General features: G+C 49.2%; 1 protein-coding gene across 2 annotated transcripts in view; it reads left to right on the top strand.

The window, feature by feature from the left end:
- Window positions 1-16,077, top strand: part of LOC133118909 (copine-8-like) — a 77,294-nt gene that overhangs the window by 47,542 nt on the left and 13,675 nt on the right. The window contains exons 9-16 of one of the 2 annotated variants that reach the window (XM_061229198.1): window positions 219-323; window positions 5,161-5,202; window positions 6,257-6,280; window positions 8,555-8,630; window positions 10,260-10,313; window positions 12,520-12,581; window positions 14,621-14,667; window positions 15,819-16,000. In XM_061229198.1, coding sequence (XP_061085182.1) covers window positions 219-323; window positions 5,161-5,202; window positions 6,257-6,280; window positions 8,555-8,630; window positions 10,260-10,313; window positions 12,520-12,581; window positions 14,621-14,667; window positions 15,819-16,000 — 592 coding nt within the window. The remainder of the gene's footprint in view (window positions 1-218; window positions 324-5,160; window positions 5,203-6,256; window positions 6,281-8,554; window positions 8,631-10,259; window positions 10,314-12,519; window positions 12,582-14,620; window positions 14,668-15,818; window positions 16,001-16,077) is intronic. The other variant, XM_061229199.1, reaches the window with a different exon arrangement.

Below are 16,077 nucleotides of genomic sequence, written 5' to 3'. Positions count from 1 at the left end.
GCCGAACACCCCTCTCCCCCCATGATAATATAATTTTCTCCAGTAACAAGTCTCGCGTTGAGATTCATCTCAAGTTTGTTCGAAGCAGAATTAGGTCGTCGCCGTTGCGCGATCGTGTAGCTCTTGATGGCTAATTAGCGGCTCGCGGTCCCGTTCGCCTTTGACGTGCGCCCGGCTCTCCCCCCCCCCCCCCCCCCCCCCCCCCGTTGGCTTGACAGGTTCACGATCTGCCACAAGACGGAGGTGGTGAAGAACACGCTGAATCCCGTGTGGCAGGCCTTCAAGATCCCGGTCCGAGTTCTCTGCAACGGAGACTACGACAGGTGAGAGGGGAGGGGGTGGGACCTGAGGGGACAGTTTCAGGGGAGGGGGGGGGGAGCGTAGGATAGCGGTCGTCTGGCAGTCGGAGGGCTGCCGGTTTGGTGTGTCGAAGTGTCCTTGAGCCAGACGCCTAACCGCCTAACCTTGCATGGCAGCCGGTCGCTGTCGGTGTGTGAGGGTGTCTGTGAATGGATGAGTGAGAGGCGTCGATTGTAAAGTGTTTTGGATAAAAGCGATATATAAATGCAGTCCTTTCGCTGTTGTGGAGAGAGCAGGCGAGGGTTGTGGGAGAAAAATATAATGTAGTACAATGTAACCTAGGATATATGTATCCAGATATGTACAATGCATATAGTTAGAAAACTGCTTAAAAGAATAAATTGTGCCTGTGACAGATAACCAGCAAAAATGTAGGGGAGGGGTGAGTGCTCGGCCGCAGCTTCAGGAGATACGGCAGAACACTCTCCCATCGTCAGGCGCTTGTTATGTTAGAAAAGAATGAGGACCCAAGGTTGGTTCCTCCTTAACCAGCCTAAGGAGGAACCGCGGATGATAAATGTAAGCTTTGTAGTTTCTGTAGCAGTGTGTTAATTGACAAAACAAATGTTTCATGACTTAAAGAGCAGATGTGGGCCCAGGAGTACAACGCGTGATGGAAAAGTACAGAAACACTGTATGATGTAAGATGATTGGCTTTCACCATAATGTATTCATGTGATAACTTAGGATGTGTAATGGTCTAAGAATAGACTAAAATCTAGAGTGTATTCTCACATTGGTGTGATGCATTCTCCGTGCTTTGTTATAAGGTTAATAAAGTTCGTATTATTGAAGCTCTCCTTGCTGTGAAAGAACTGGGTTCTTTTATTATTTTTTTAAAGATATTTTTTAGGCCTTTTTCAGCTTTATTGGACAGTATATAGTATAGAGAGACAGGAAGAATGGGAGCGAGAGAGAGGGGAAGACACGCGACAAATGTCGGACGGTCGGATTCGAACCGCCGACGTCGCGGCTCGCAATGAGCATGTGGTCAGTGCTCTACAGGCTGCGCCACCGAGACACCAAACTGGGTTCTTTTAAACGGGAAAGGTTGTTTGCAAAACGTCGTCTCTCCTGGGAATTTCCCCTACAGGGTGTAGATGTGGGGGGAGACAGGGCTCATTCCCAATCGCTTATTTCACCCTTCCCTATTCTCGCCCTATCCACACCTGGCCGGGAAATCCATAGAGGATTCCGGTTAAGGGAATTCCAATCTGTTGAATGCCCCTTCAAGAAGGGCAGGAGCGGGGAGGCTCCCGAAGGTTTCTCGAGGAAGAAAACAGAAGCGCTTCCTTTGCCTTAGTATTTTTCGGTCGTTCTTGACGTATAAACGGTCGACCTGTGTACCCTCCTCACCGCGGCACACGTCTGCTGCGTCTGTAACTGGCACGGGTTCGAGCTGACTTCCGGAGGAGCGCGGATATTCACTTTTTCTTCCTCCATTCCCCCCCGCCTCTTCTCGCGGAAAGGAGGAAGGTGGAAAATAAGCCACCGGATTGAGCTTCTGCAGTGTTGAGGAGCAGGAGGAAGAGAGGGGGGGGTAGAGAGAGGGGGGGGGGGGGGGGGGGGGGGCGGGGAACTCCTCAGGTGCGGGAGCGTAGCTGAAGGCTCCGACAGGCGTGTCGGAGGATCTGACGGCCGGGAGAAGAGGCGCAGACAGCCGCGGAAGGTTCCGGGCGGAGCGAGACAGCCGCGGACGCGCCGCGGTTTTTGGCGGCTTTGATCGGCCGCTTTGTTTCCGCCGGCGCGCTCTCCGCCCGGCTGTCTGGTTGCCGTGGCGCGCGTAGCGCCCGTGAGGCACCGCGTCGGGGAGCGGAATACAAATCGGGCCGCTTGGCTTCCCCCCCCCGAAACGAACGGCACCCCGTACCGCCCCCCCCCCCCCTCCCGGCTTCTCCGACCCCGGCTCCCAGCCTCCCTCGGGATTGATCTAATAACTGCACTTAAGCGTGGGCCTGAGATTAAACCGATTTAATTTAATCTCTTAAAAGCGCTCGCCCCGACCCTCCCTCCCTCCCGGGAGCCTCCATGAAAGGCCGTGCCGTCCCGACCACAAATCTCAGAAGAAGAGGGAGATTCTCCACGGCGCGCTCTGTGCTGGGCTGAGGTTTTACGGGGGTTTTCGGTGCTTCCGACTCGCCGTTACAAACCCCCTTTTTTAGAAAAAGATAAAGGAAAAACCTGATTTCCACGCCGGAGCCGTTTGACCCGTTTCGCCGTTTCATTCAGCGTTCGTCGCCTTTATTGGCTTCAGGTCTTTATTTCCTCTCTGAGTTTGTCGCGTAAAACATTTCGGGCCTGATTTACTGAGGCCTTTAGCGTGTGCGAAACCTTTCGGGATTCGCAGAAACGCGTAACCGACGCGCCGATTATCGGCGGCGTTATTGATTCCGCGAAAGAAATACCGTGACTGGAAGTAGAAGGTGTCGTGGATTCCGTGTTTTGTCCTCTTCTGTGCGTTTCTTGACTTTCCCTGCTTTTTAACTGTGACTTTTCTGCAATTTTGGACCACAACTCCACCTCGTCGGGGCTGACAGTGTTATTTCTGTCGGCGAACAGATTAACAATATCGCCAAAGGCTGGGAGAGACGGACTGCTGCGGTGTTGACAGCCGTTGTGTACAGAAGCCAGATCGGGGGGGGCGGTGGGGAGTTCGGCGGTGTCAGTGACTGTCTGGACCGGGGCTGACTGGCAGGGCAGGGCCGCCGGCCCGGCCGAAAACGACCGGGAGAGGCGTGGGTGTGTTTACCGGCGCTGAATCCTACCCCGGCCCAGGCCTCAGCTCCGGGGACCTGAGAACACACGGAGGAGAGAAGAGACAGAGCCGCAGTATTGAGAGTATTGACTGCTCCTGAGACGCGGTCTGAGCTGAGTCGAGAGCCTTCCCTGCGATAAAGAGAGAGAGAGAGGGGTGGGGTTGTGCCCCGGGGAGAGAGATAAGGTTGTGGTGGCCGACCTCTCGGGAGGGGCGGATCGCAGCAGACAGGACTTGCGCCTCCCCTTTTGAGCTCGAACGTTCGCAGAGGGGAGAATGCTGGGAATCCGCTAATGACGTCACGTCGCGGCGCGGGCCGCCGTTTTGGCCTCGTTTCGTTAGGGCAGCCTCTAGCGTAGTGGTTAAGGTAAAGGACTGGGACACGCAAGGTCGGGGGTTCTAATCCCAGTGTAGCCACAATAAGATCCGCACAGCGGTTGGGCCCTTGAGCAAGGCCCTTAACCCTGCATTGCTCCAGGGGAGGATTGTCTCCTGCTTAGTCTAATCAACTGTACGTCGCTCTGGATAAGAGCGTCTGCCAAATGCCGTTAATGTAATGTAATGTAATGTAATGTTATGTAATGTAATGTAATGTAATGTTGTATCGACGGCTTCTCCTCTCATCAGGCAGGGCATGTTGATCGGCACAAAATGGCGGCCACGACCCAGAGCGTGCTGTATCTCTGTTCGAAATGCAGAGTGTCCCCCCGTGTGAGATGGTGTTGGGGACCATTTCCCCCCACCCCAGGGGCCACAGACAGTGTAGCTGTTCACTACGGTTGTTTCCTCACAGGAAAGGGCTCCTCCACCCCGTAGTTTAGTCTCAGTGGCTGCTTCACTAAGATGGCCGCTCTCCTGTCAGAGCCACTCTTTGCTGGCCCTGTAAAGGCCACACAGAGGTCCTACAGGGATCGGCCGATACGGAGGCAAATAGCTTCACATTAGAGCTGACAGTCTGCACTTTGAGTTTGTCTACATTGTTTTGTTTTGCATCCAATGTGCTGGTTTATGGTAAATGGTTGGCATTTATGTCGTGCCTTTATCCAAAGCGCTGTACAATCGATGCTTCTCATTCACCCATTCATACACGCACTCGCACAACAAAGGCGATTGGCTGCCATGCAAGGCGCCGACCAGCTCGTTAGGAGCATTTGGGGGTTAGATGTCTTGCTCAGGGACACTTCGACACACCCAGGGTGGGATCGAACCGGCAACCCACCGACTGCCAGACGACTGCTCTTACCTCCTGAGCCAATAACAAAAATGTTGTCACTGTCCCAGTACTGTTGCATTTAACTATGCACACACACACACACACACACACACAGTGGTCACCTTATTAGGTACACCTCTCTTGTACCGAGTAGGACCTGTATTTTAGCCTGAATTCATTGCATGGACTCAAGAAGGTGCCGGTATCATGCTGGACCACGATGTCTGCCACCAACAATCACCATGGCCAACCAAAGTTACTTAGATAGCTTAGATCACCATTCTCATGTTTGGTCAAACAACAGCTGAAACTCTTTGCCATGCCTCCATGCTTTATACTGGATATATTGAGTAGCCGCTTGATTCGCTGGCAAGAGGAGCAGGCTATTTGCGTTAGCAAGCAGGTGTACTGAATAAAGTGGCCACTATGTGTGTGAATAGCATAGCACTTTATCGTGTAACCTGCTGGGTACCATAAGGTTCTAATGCAGTTCTTAACCTTATTGGAGGTACTGAACCCTGCAAGCTTCATTAGTGCATTCACCGAACCCTTCGTAATTGGAAAAATAAAATATGATTTCGTCAAAACATAGGTATATATTTTATGACCCCTGCCAAACCCCTGAGACTGTCCCAACGAACCCCTGGGGTTCGATCGAACCCAGGTTAAGAACCACTGCTCTAATGGCTCTAGGCTGCTAATAGACTGCACTGTATTCTTGCGTATTCCTCTTCCTTTGGAGAGAAACAATCTGAGCAGTGATCTTGGAAAAATATGTCTGGTCGGGGACAGAATATCACGTTGAAATGATGTTTTTCTTCTTCCCCTACAGAGCTATCAAGGTGGAGGTTTACGACTGGGAGAGAAATGGCAGGTAGGGGGCGCTCTTCTCCTCTCACCAACTGCAGTGTGACAGACAGGACTGACATCTAGCGCAGGGCTGCCCTACCCTACTGTTCCTGGAGATCTACCGTTCTGTGGGTCTTCGCTCCAACCCTAACAAAGCACACCTCATTCAACAGCTAGAGCAGGGCTGCCCAACCCTGTTCCTGGAGATCTACCGTCCTGAAGGTTTTCACTCCAACCCTAACAAAGTGCACCTCATTCAGCAGTTCGATGGAGATTTTTGAGCTGCTAATTCGCTGAATCGGGTGTGCCAAATTAGGGTTAAAAGATAACCTAGAGGACAGTAGATGTCCAGGAACAGGGTTGAGCAGCCATTTTCTAGCATGATGAGCCATGTTCTAGCACTTCTCACACCCTCCCTCCTCCTTCCTGTTTGAGTTACCACGGTAATGGTAACGTTAGCGTTAGGGGCTGCTAAAGGGGAAAACCTAACAGCAGGGGAAAAAAACAAAAGGTGAATGACTTACAGTCAGAGGCGAAGGGAATCCTTTGTCATCCAAAAAGTGAAGTTTGCTTTTCATTTTCTTTCTGCTTAAGGGGCACTAAATAATCTAAGCTGACAGAACGTGGACACTGGGCTCACACCTGTAACTAAGGCATTCGTAACGAGTTTCCGTTTTGACGGGCAACTTCAAAAATCCAGTAAAAAGCCCAATCGTTACGCACCGCTGTGTCAGCTTTGATTTACACGACCGTTTGATGTACATCCGGCTCCGGCAGTTGCCTGAAAAAGCCGATAAACCCCGTTTTTGCATTGCGCTGGTCATACGTTGCTAGCTAATCTGCTTCTGGCCTACTTCATTTGCATTTTCTGATTGGTTGAAATGTAAGTGCCTGAGATTTGGGGGGGGGGGCACAGTTTTAGTTGTGATTTGTTGTAAGCTGCAAGTGTAAAAATGTACAGGGAGGGATTTTTTTTTGGGGGGGGGGGGGGGGTAGCGTCCCGTCCTGGACCTGTCAGATTGGAAGGTGTCGGATCCGGAACGTTCTTATCGACCGCTTATTAATTTGACTTGCTACAGGTCCAGCGACGGCGTAACTGTAAGGTAAGGAGCCGTCTTCTTATCTGAGCGTATGACCGCGGTAAGAACCGAGCCGTGAAGAGTTCGCACGGGAATTGGAAAGGTGAGGGCTTTTCGGGAAAGCGGACCCGGCTTCGAATCGCGTTCGTTTTGGATTCGAATACCCTTCCGCGTCTGACTCGGTTGCCTGGCGTATCGAAAACGAAATTCGATTGTCTCAGTAAGGAGTCGCCCGCCTGCTACAGCTCCCGGGCTCGAATGCGCCGGGCAAGATCAATAGAAAAAGGGTATTTCGATCCAAAACAAATACGAATTGACACCCCAGGTCTGGTCAGAAGCGAGAGCCCTGCTCATATTTTGAGCGGCAGTAGGCCCCAGCGGTTTGGTCAGTAGGCCAGGTGGACACAGTTACAAATTGGTGGAAAGGCTGAACCTCCGAGCAAGAGAAGGCGCTTCAAAATGAGCCAAAAGAATGAAGAATATGGAGGAGATCGTCACACCGAAAAGAGACGGCGATTTGGACCTTGTCCACCATGGACCATTGGATTCGTGTGCACTCAGCAGACCTGAGGCTAGTGTGTAATTGTTTTGGATTCAAATGTTTTTCTGCGCTTTACTGAGCTTGTCTGGTGTATCGGAACCAATGAAATACTCTCGAAAAGTGCAGACCCCGCCTTCCGGTCCTCTTGGCTGGTTCAGTTGAACACAGGAAAGAATTTTCGTCCAAAACAATGACATATTTGACCCCATGTCTGGTATTCGCCGACCGCTGCACTAAAATTGGAATTTGCTCCCTCGCCTTCCCAAAATCCTGTGATAGAATTGAGAAAGCCTGAGCACCCTGACACTTCCTGTCTTAAAAAAGAAAAAAATACTTCAGCCAATCAGAATGCTTGAACAGGACATACTAGTACTAACAACCAATTGGCACAGTACCAGTAACAATGAACCGATCCTAGGCACCTAAAGGGAAGAATTCATCTTAACATAGCTGGAGCGTGTATCGCAAAGCGGGATTACTGAGCTAGCTGGATGAGTGCATCAAGTAAAGCCCGGAACCATTGAACAAAATCTGGAACACGGAGTGAATTTAAAAGGCGCTGCTCCGGGTTTTACTCAGAGCTGTTACCCGGCTAGCTTAGCAACCCCGCTTCGTGCTGCGGGGCCCCTGTGCTCAGATCCGATTGTGGCCAAATCAGTCGAGCTTGATCATCCTTCAAATCATGCAGAACACAGTTCTACTCCCGAGTTAATTGGGGTCTCTGAATAATGACATCATAAAAGTAATAATTGAATTGTCCCTGATTCCCGAATGAAGCATTTTCAGTTCTGATATGAGACGACTAGAATTTGTGAGGAGGCCATTTAGATAAATGCATACAAACTACAGTGGCCCAAATGGCCCAAAAAAACAGAGGTCCACCTTAATGCATTGTTGACCAGGGCAGTCTGATTTCCTGTTTTGTTTATGATCATGTGCTAATGCATATTCCTTCTAGCCTGGGAGGCCCAAGCCTGATTCATAATTTGTCACACAACGCATTCTTCAGGTGTTGTGTGACAGAAATGAAAGTGTCGCACAACGTTTTGTTTTTGTAATTCGGTGAAATCTTTGTGGGGGAGCGTTCTGTTGTCTCTATGGTAACGACCCCAAACTGCGACAGTTTGTTTTAAAAACACGGCAGTGGGAGCCATGGTGGCGCACAGCTAAAGTAACGGACCTTGATGCAGGTATCAGTTCGTTGCAGTTGCACACCGAGGACCGGGGTTTGATTCCCGGTCCTGCCAAAAGCTGAGTTTGGCCGGCTCTCGTGGAGCGGCATAATTGGCTCGCTGCTCCGAGGGAGGGACTCAGCTGGGACTAGTAGGGATCGCCGCGTGCAGGCACCCCGGTGCGCCTCGGAATCACGGTCGCGGGCTGTGAGACGAGACGCCTTGAAGAAGACGTGTTGTTCTCCCTCTGGGCCGTCGAAGGTACGGGGTCGTAAGTGGTGTATCCCCCAGCTAACACTAATTGGATTTGATAGGGTACAATTGGCTACCAAACTGGTTGAAAAATGTGAAAAAATCCGGCAGTCCCCGGAGCCGTAGCCAATCCCTGACGATGTTTTTCAGCGTTCAATCTGGCTGTCCAATCGGCAGCCCCGTAACTAAACTCTACAGTTGTGCGACTTTGAGGACAAAGTGTCGTGCGACATTTCTACAAAGCATGAATCAGACCCGACACTGTGCGCCTGAGAGTGCTGTGTTTCTGACGCTTGGTAAAGGAAGGTGTGTTATTCACGTGTCTGTTCTCAGCCATGACTTCATCGGAGAGTTCTCCACCAGCTACCGAGAGCTGTCCCGCGGACAGTCGCAATTCAACGTGTACGAGGTGAGAGGGGAGGAGCAGGAAATCGTGCACAGACACCCGCACGCACGCGACTATGAGTCTACATTCACACACTCAAACGCATGCCATCTATGTATATACCCACTCACATACCATCTATATACGCACACATGCCATCTACGTACACACACACACACACACACACCCACACACACCATCTATACACACACAGACCCACACACGCACACACCATCTATACACACACAGACCCACACACACACCAACCAGACAAACACAGACCCACACACAATCACACACACCATCTACATACACACACTCACCCTCATACCGTCTACATACAGTGCAAGCGTACGCATTCACACAGGTGCGATTTTGGAGGAGACCGCGCGGGCAGAGGCGCAGTCGAGCAGTTAGCGTAGCGAGGGACGTCACTGTTAAAATCGCATGTCGGCACGCGGGCCCAGACAGGCGACCGCGCGCGTTCCCTTAGCGCCCGCAGCACCCTCCGCTTTCAACCGCTTAGTTTGTGAAAGGAGGGAGGCGACCGGCTCTGAACACACCGCGCACGTGCGTTTGTTTTTTTGCGTCTTTCGGAGTTTGTGCTCATTCGTGTCCGTGCCGGGTATGTATGCGCATGTTTTTGTCTGTTTTACGCGCATGCCTGTGTGTGTCTGTGTGCCCGTGTGTGTCTGTGTGCCCGTTTCGTGTCTGTGAGCCCGTTTCGCGTCTGTGTGCCCATGCTTGTCTGCGAGCGCTTACTGCGAACGTCTGCGCACGCTTGCAGGCTTGCATGCGTGCGCGACTGCATGAGCATGCATGTGTGTGCGCTAGGTAGTTGATTATAGTTAGTTTACTAGATCATTACAAGTTTGTGCATGTGCGCGCCCATTCTGTGCAGCCTGTGTAGATGGGTGAGTATTCACGGTCTGGCACTCGGCTGTAACTGTAGCTTTACTTTCTGAAGGCAGGTGTTCCTTTTCCTGCTGTCCAGTGGAAGGTCACCTCTGAATCTGAATACCCCCTGTGGTGGAAGCAGGGCACTATGGGCCATCTGTTGCCATCCTTCTGTGTCTGCCCCCCCTCCCCACCCCCTCCAAAAGTGTCAATTTACCCCTGAACTGCCTTCCTAGTTGGCCTAATGTCTCCTTGGCTTTAATCCAAAAAGGGAAGATTAACATTTATTTATTTATTTATTTATTTATTTATTCATTCTTTGCGGCTCGTATTCCTGGAGCTGAAGTCTTCTGAATGATAAAAGCTTATCATTATCTGGCCCTGTTAATTTAATCTTGTTTCTTAAAGTGACAATACCCATTTTTTTTCAGAATAGAAAGGGGGTTAGTGGGCAGAATAGAAAGGGGGTTAGTGGGCAGAATAGAAAGGGGGTTAGTGGGCAGAATAGAAAGGGGGTTAGTGGGAAGAATAGAAAGGGGGTTAGTGGGCAGAATAGAAAGGGGGTTAGTGAGCAGGCTTTGCACCAAGCCTGTTTCAAGATGGGGGGAAAATGTTTAATTTCTGCATGCTAGCTGAGCTGCAGGGAAGGACTTGTCCCATCCCAGTCTATTGAAGAGCTGCTTGTTTGTTTGTTTGTGTCATATGTGAAAAACACAAATGACAAAGCGGTATTAAACTATCCATGCTTTTCCACAGGTGATAAATCCCAAGAAGAAGGCAAAGAAGAAAAAATACCTAAATTCTGGAACGGTGAGTAGGCCCATCATCTTTATTTTCCCAGGGACAGCCGGGAGATTCCCTTCGTGTAACCAGACATGCAGGGCCGCAGTGTCTGCTGGTATTTGTGGTTTCCTTTCAATCAGCAGCCAATTAAGGCCTTGAGAATAAGGTGTGTGTATCTCTCGTGCTGGAGGGACTAGTAGGGATTGGAGTTTGACACTCCTGATCTCGTTGAAATAAACACATGCTTTTTCAGTCCTCCGACACCAAGGGGGCGGTAGAGCCTTGGTTTGGAGTCACGAGTCAAGTGGCACTGTGTGGCAGATGTGTGAGAAGAATCGTGGTGTCTAAAACAATTTACTTGCCTATTATTTTGTATATAAGCTTGAGTACACAATATTTTGAGGACACATTAGCTGTGGTAAGAGCAGTCGGAGGGTTGCAGGTTCGATCCCGCCCTGGGTGTGTCAAAGTGTCCCTGAGCAAGACACCTAACCCCCAGCTGCTCCTGACGAGCTGGTCGGTGCCTTGCATAGCAGCCAGTCGCCGTTGGTGTGTGTGTATGAATGGGTGAATGAGAAGCATCAATAGCACAGCGCTTTGGATAAAAGCGCTATATAAATGGCAACCTTTTACCATTTACAATGGTTAGGAGGCTGTTTTGGACATGGGCAATTTTTGTTTATTGATGATTAATGTCTGATGACGACTCTGTGATGCGTTTATTTGACTATCCATAACCGAATGCTCTCTGAATGATTGGACAATCGCTGCTGGTTAGTTTAGACGACAGAAACAGATTTGGCACACGCGTAACTCCTGAAGTGTGGAAGTAAATAAAACAACTGAATGGTATGGAACTGCAAAATTTCTGCCAAGGATAAACATTATATCTATTGTTGTTTCGGGAGATAAGATGGTAAAGAAATGTATCATTTCTCTAATATAAGGCAAACAAATAAATTTGAAATCCCTGTGAATTGAATGAGACGTGTTTCTCTCTGAATAGAGCTTAAAGTACCTGCCAGGCAGATCATCCCTGATTTTGTTTCTTGTTTCTTGTTTCTTGTTTATTGTTATTGTGTTCTTTTCCTAAGAAGCTCAAGGTTTTCATGTGGATGGTGTAGCTCTCCTGTTCACTTTTAGCGCTCTGACGTACAATATTAATGATGATAATGTTTTTCTAGTTTTTGGCACAAGAGCTGTGTACTGAATACTGAATACTGTACCTGCGAAAAGGGTTTGTTTTGCGAGCGAGTCATGGTGTTCAGCCAGGGAATATTATTTTTGCTTCTGAACTCATACATAAGTGTGTGTGTCTGTCAATAAAGAATAAGAACGATGATTTGCGTAGTTAAGTGCACTGCAATTGTTCAGTAGAGATATTTTTTTAATTATTCTTTATATAGTCTGATGGAATATACTTTATAACGTTATCATCACTTAGCAACCGCTGTAAGTGACCATAAAGTACAGCCTAGTACTCCTCACTGGTCATGTGCATCTGCCATCACCTTTAATTGCATGCATGTTACTCCGCTTTGCATATTTCAAATAACCTCCCTGCCTGGCATCAACTGGCTGGATTAATTAGGCTGGGGTGACATTGGCTCAGGCAGTAAGAGCAGTCGTCTGGCAGTCGGAGGGTCCCCGGTTCGATCCCCCGCCCTGGGTGTGTCAAAGTGTCCCTGAGCAAGACACCTAACCCCCAATTGCTCCTGACGAGCTGGTCGGCGCCTTGCGTGGCAGCCAATCGCCGTCGGTGTGTGAGTGAGTGTATGAATGGGTGAATGGAGAAGCATCAATAAATGCAGACCATTACCATTTTAACTAGGGGTGCATATTTTCTTGTTTCGGCGATGCAAGGTGCAAACCTTATTACAGTCCGTTTGGTTTCCTCAAACGCTTGATAGACCAATAATGTTAAAAAACACTTTCGTCATTTGCGAATGTGGAATTGCAGAGAGAACCCGACAGGAATACCTGTACACTCACAGCCATTGCAATGACTTTTTCATTTTTATTATTCAAGTTACTTTTAAATAGCCTTCCCCAGATGTCATCCCTCAACCACCATAACGTAAACAGTCATTTGCCGTTGTTTACATTTGTTCTTTAACACGATGAGAGAAATGATTGTGTTGTGAAGCAGACTCCTTTTGATGGCAAACTGCCAATTTTCCATTGGCCGGATTTGAAGGCAGGCCCATCCCCTAACGGTTTGTTTTGTCAACAGGTGACGTTGCTGTCCTTCCTGGTTGAGACTGAGGTCACGTTCCTGGACTACTTGAAAGGGGGGTAAGTGTTAGACACGTGCGTTCTCTGAATTGGTGTGCTGCGGTATTATGCCTTGTAGCGCCTCAGAAACCGTCATGAAAGCTTCATAAAGCCTTCATAAGTGCTTATAACGAAACTTGACTGCGAGGTGAGTCATAACAGGCTAGGTGCCGTTGCTGAATAAACTGAGCCGCAGGCAGGCAGGGATCAGAGAGCCGAATCGTGATTTGATTGCTCGTGCCTGCCTTCCTCCCTTTCCGTCTCCGAGAGAGGGCCAGGGGGCTGGACTGAAGAGGAGTCGGGGTCTATATCGGGAGAGTTTGGATCCCGCAGGTAGTAATTACCTGGCGGTGACGGGCGAACCGAACCGTTCGTGATCCGCAGCGCGCTCTGCCTGGCTGGCGTACCCCAGGGGCCCCACATCGGTCCGTTCAGGCGTGACCGAGCACAAGCCCACTCTCTGCTCTCTCCACGCGAGAAAATAAACCAAAAAAACCAAACTAGAAAAGCCCAATCCGTAACTGTGCCTCTTTAGGGGAAACTAGTTTGGAACGTAAAAGTGACGGGGTAAAGTAAAGTGAATTTCGGTCTGTTTTAGAGAGGTGGTTTCACATCGCTGAAACTTCTGAAGCTTTGCCCTGTCAAACGATTTGTGCCAATTCATCAATCTGGTTAATGAAGCCCCTTCTGTTCGGGTGAGCAAGGAACAGCGAGGCTGTGAAAACGTCTTGGGGGAATCTAAGCTTTGTGCGTTTCGGTCACACACGTGTGTCCAAGAGGGCGTGAGTTTTGGCGATCGGGTCCCAAGGGTTGGGCAGTTTCTGCGATGTTGACGGCTCTCAAGATGGAGATACCGGAGCCTCTTTGCCAGCCCTCGAGTGTGCCCGCTTCAATAGATTTGAATATTTCAAAATGGCCGCTCTGACTGACGGACAGCTGTCAGCCTAAAAAGCCGCCTGACGGACCCTTTCACGGCCGTGACTGACGGGCGCCGCCGACTCTGAGAAGATACCGGTCTCTGGGCGAGACCGTTGTCGTGGTGAATAATAAAAGCATTCTGGGATATAAAAATCCTACACCTCTATGAAAGAGTTGGGTTGTTTTTTTCTTTTTTGGGGAAAGTCAGTGGCCAGTCTGCGCGGAGCTTATTTAACACGGAATTCCCGGAATGGGATGTGGGATGTTTGGGTGTCGGGTGGGGGTGATTGAATTACGTCCCTGCAGCGTGTGAATTTGGACTGTTGCCAACGGAGCCTTTGCGTGGAAACTATTTCCTGCTCACTCACTGACGGGAAGGATGTAAAATTAAATGATTCCCTCCTTTCTTTCTCTCTCTCTCTCACTCTCTCTCTCTCTCCCTCTTGTTTTCCTCCTCTGTACTTCCCTATATTGTTTTGTACAAGCTCTTCAGGGAGAAAGGCAAGGGGGGCTGAGAGAAATTTCTAGAAACTTATGTCTGAGAATATAATTTGATGTGTGTGTGTGTGTTTGTTGCTTCCTTCGCTTGCTTGTGTTTGCTTCTTCTTATTAGTATATCCACTGCAAGAACAGCGGCAATGTTTCAGCACGCACAGATATGCCCTGTGTCATTGTGGGCTTATTTGGAAAAATCCAATATGGCCACCAAGTCATGCAGAGCGGACATTTCCAGCCGCGGTGCGAATCTTATATCCCCGATATTTGCGGGAGACGGGTGCACGAGGGGAAGGCCAGTAACAGGCCAACGCAAAAAGAGGAGTGAAAAATGAACAGTGAGGCGAAGGGGAGAAATGTGGGCTTGGGTTTAATTGGGTTGTTCCTCATCATTCCACATAGTGGCGTTACTGCCCAGAGGGTAGCACAAGAGAAGTGTGTGTGTGTGTGTGTGTGTATGTATGTGTGTGTGTGTATGTGTGTGCGCGTGTGTGTGTGTGTGTGTGTGTGTGTGTGTGAGTGTGTGTGTGAGTGTGTGTGTGTGCGTGCGTGCGCGTGCGCGTGCGTGTGCGTGTGTGTGTGTGTGTGTGTGTGTGTGTGTGTGTGTAATAGTGTAGTACAATTATTTTCCTTCTTTTGTTTTTCAGAACACAGATAAACTTCACCGTTGCCATTGACTTCACCGCCTCCAATGGTGAGTGCTTTTGTTTATATATTTTTTTTAATAAATACATAATGAGGATTATTATAGAGTTCATATCCCTGCAGTTGGCAGATCTGGCATCATATTGCTATCGTTTATCATCTGTGCAGAACTGGGCCTGCAAATCAAGTGATAACAATTATTTTAGTAATGATCAGGTAAATGCTAATCTGCTCACAGTATTATTTTTCTGTAACATTCTGTATGCTAGCACTGAGCCAAAGCAACTGAGTCAATACTTTTGCCCACCAGGAAATCATAAAGGAAACATTTATTTGCTTTTTAAACATATTTCTGATGGTGTCTCTGTGGTTTAGGTAATGGTTTTTCTGCGATTGTTTTTGTAAGTTTGTGGGTGGATCCTTTGAAGTCTGTCCTTTGAAAACTGTAGGCAGAAAAAATAGCTAAAAGCCGTTTATCATTGTACAGAAATCGTGCAATTATCTTGAAATTCATCCCTTCCTGTGTTTTCAGAAATGTGTCTGCGGCTTTCTTTGCTGTTGGCACCTTTTAGCATTTAAGAATGCTACATTTTAGCATAAAATAAAAAACAGTGCACAGTCCCCTATGTCTTAGCATTACACAATACAACACTATGCAGTCTATTATAAACGTTATCATGACAAAATACTCTTATAGATGTTAGCATTGCAGAGTACAACAGCGCACCATCGATTTCTATCGCTTTTGTGTTCAAAGATGTGTACAGTGTTTGGTGTACAGCATTGGAAAGCATTCCTTACATCACATTCCATTTTATTCATCAGACGCTTGGTTTGTATCCAAAGTACATACCAAGGTCATTAAAACAAACTGCAGAGCAGATGAGGCATGATTCACAGAGAATCATTTGCACAGCCGTGAACATCGACTCCAGTACACACGGTAAATAGGCCAAGTCTCTGAGTAATTAGGTCGGTGACTACAGCACCCTGAAAAATGTGAACGCAACGTGAGTACGAATACGACTGCGATGAAACCACAAAGTACAAGAGAGGGGCTAAAAGATCGAGACGGTGAGAACAGGTCGGGGTACTCCCGCCGAGGAACGGTGCGGAGAGGCGGGTCTTCTGACCGCGCTGGGGAACGTGCGGTCGAGCGAGCGGTTCTGAGCGGTTCTGAGCGGTTCCGCCTCCCCGCAGGTCACCCAGCCCAGCCCACGTCGCTGCACTACATGAGCCCGTACCAGCTGAACGCCTACGCCATGGCGCTGAAGGCCGTGGGCGAGATCATCCAGGACTACGACACGGACAAGATGTTCCCCTCGCTGGGCTTCGGCGCCAAGCTGCCCCCGGACGGCCGCGTCTCGCACGAGTTCGCCCTGGTGAGTGCCCGCTAACGGCGCCCGCTAACGGCGCCCGCTAACGCCGCCCGCTAACGCCGCCCGCTAACGCCGCCCGC

This window comes from Conger conger, chromosome 19, assembly GCF_963514075.1.
Source record: "Conger conger chromosome 19, fConCon1.1, whole genome shotgun sequence".
NCBI lineage: Eukaryota > Metazoa > Chordata > Actinopteri > Anguilliformes > Congridae > Conger > Conger conger.
This window is presented reverse-complemented; position numbering and strand designations above follow the sequence as displayed.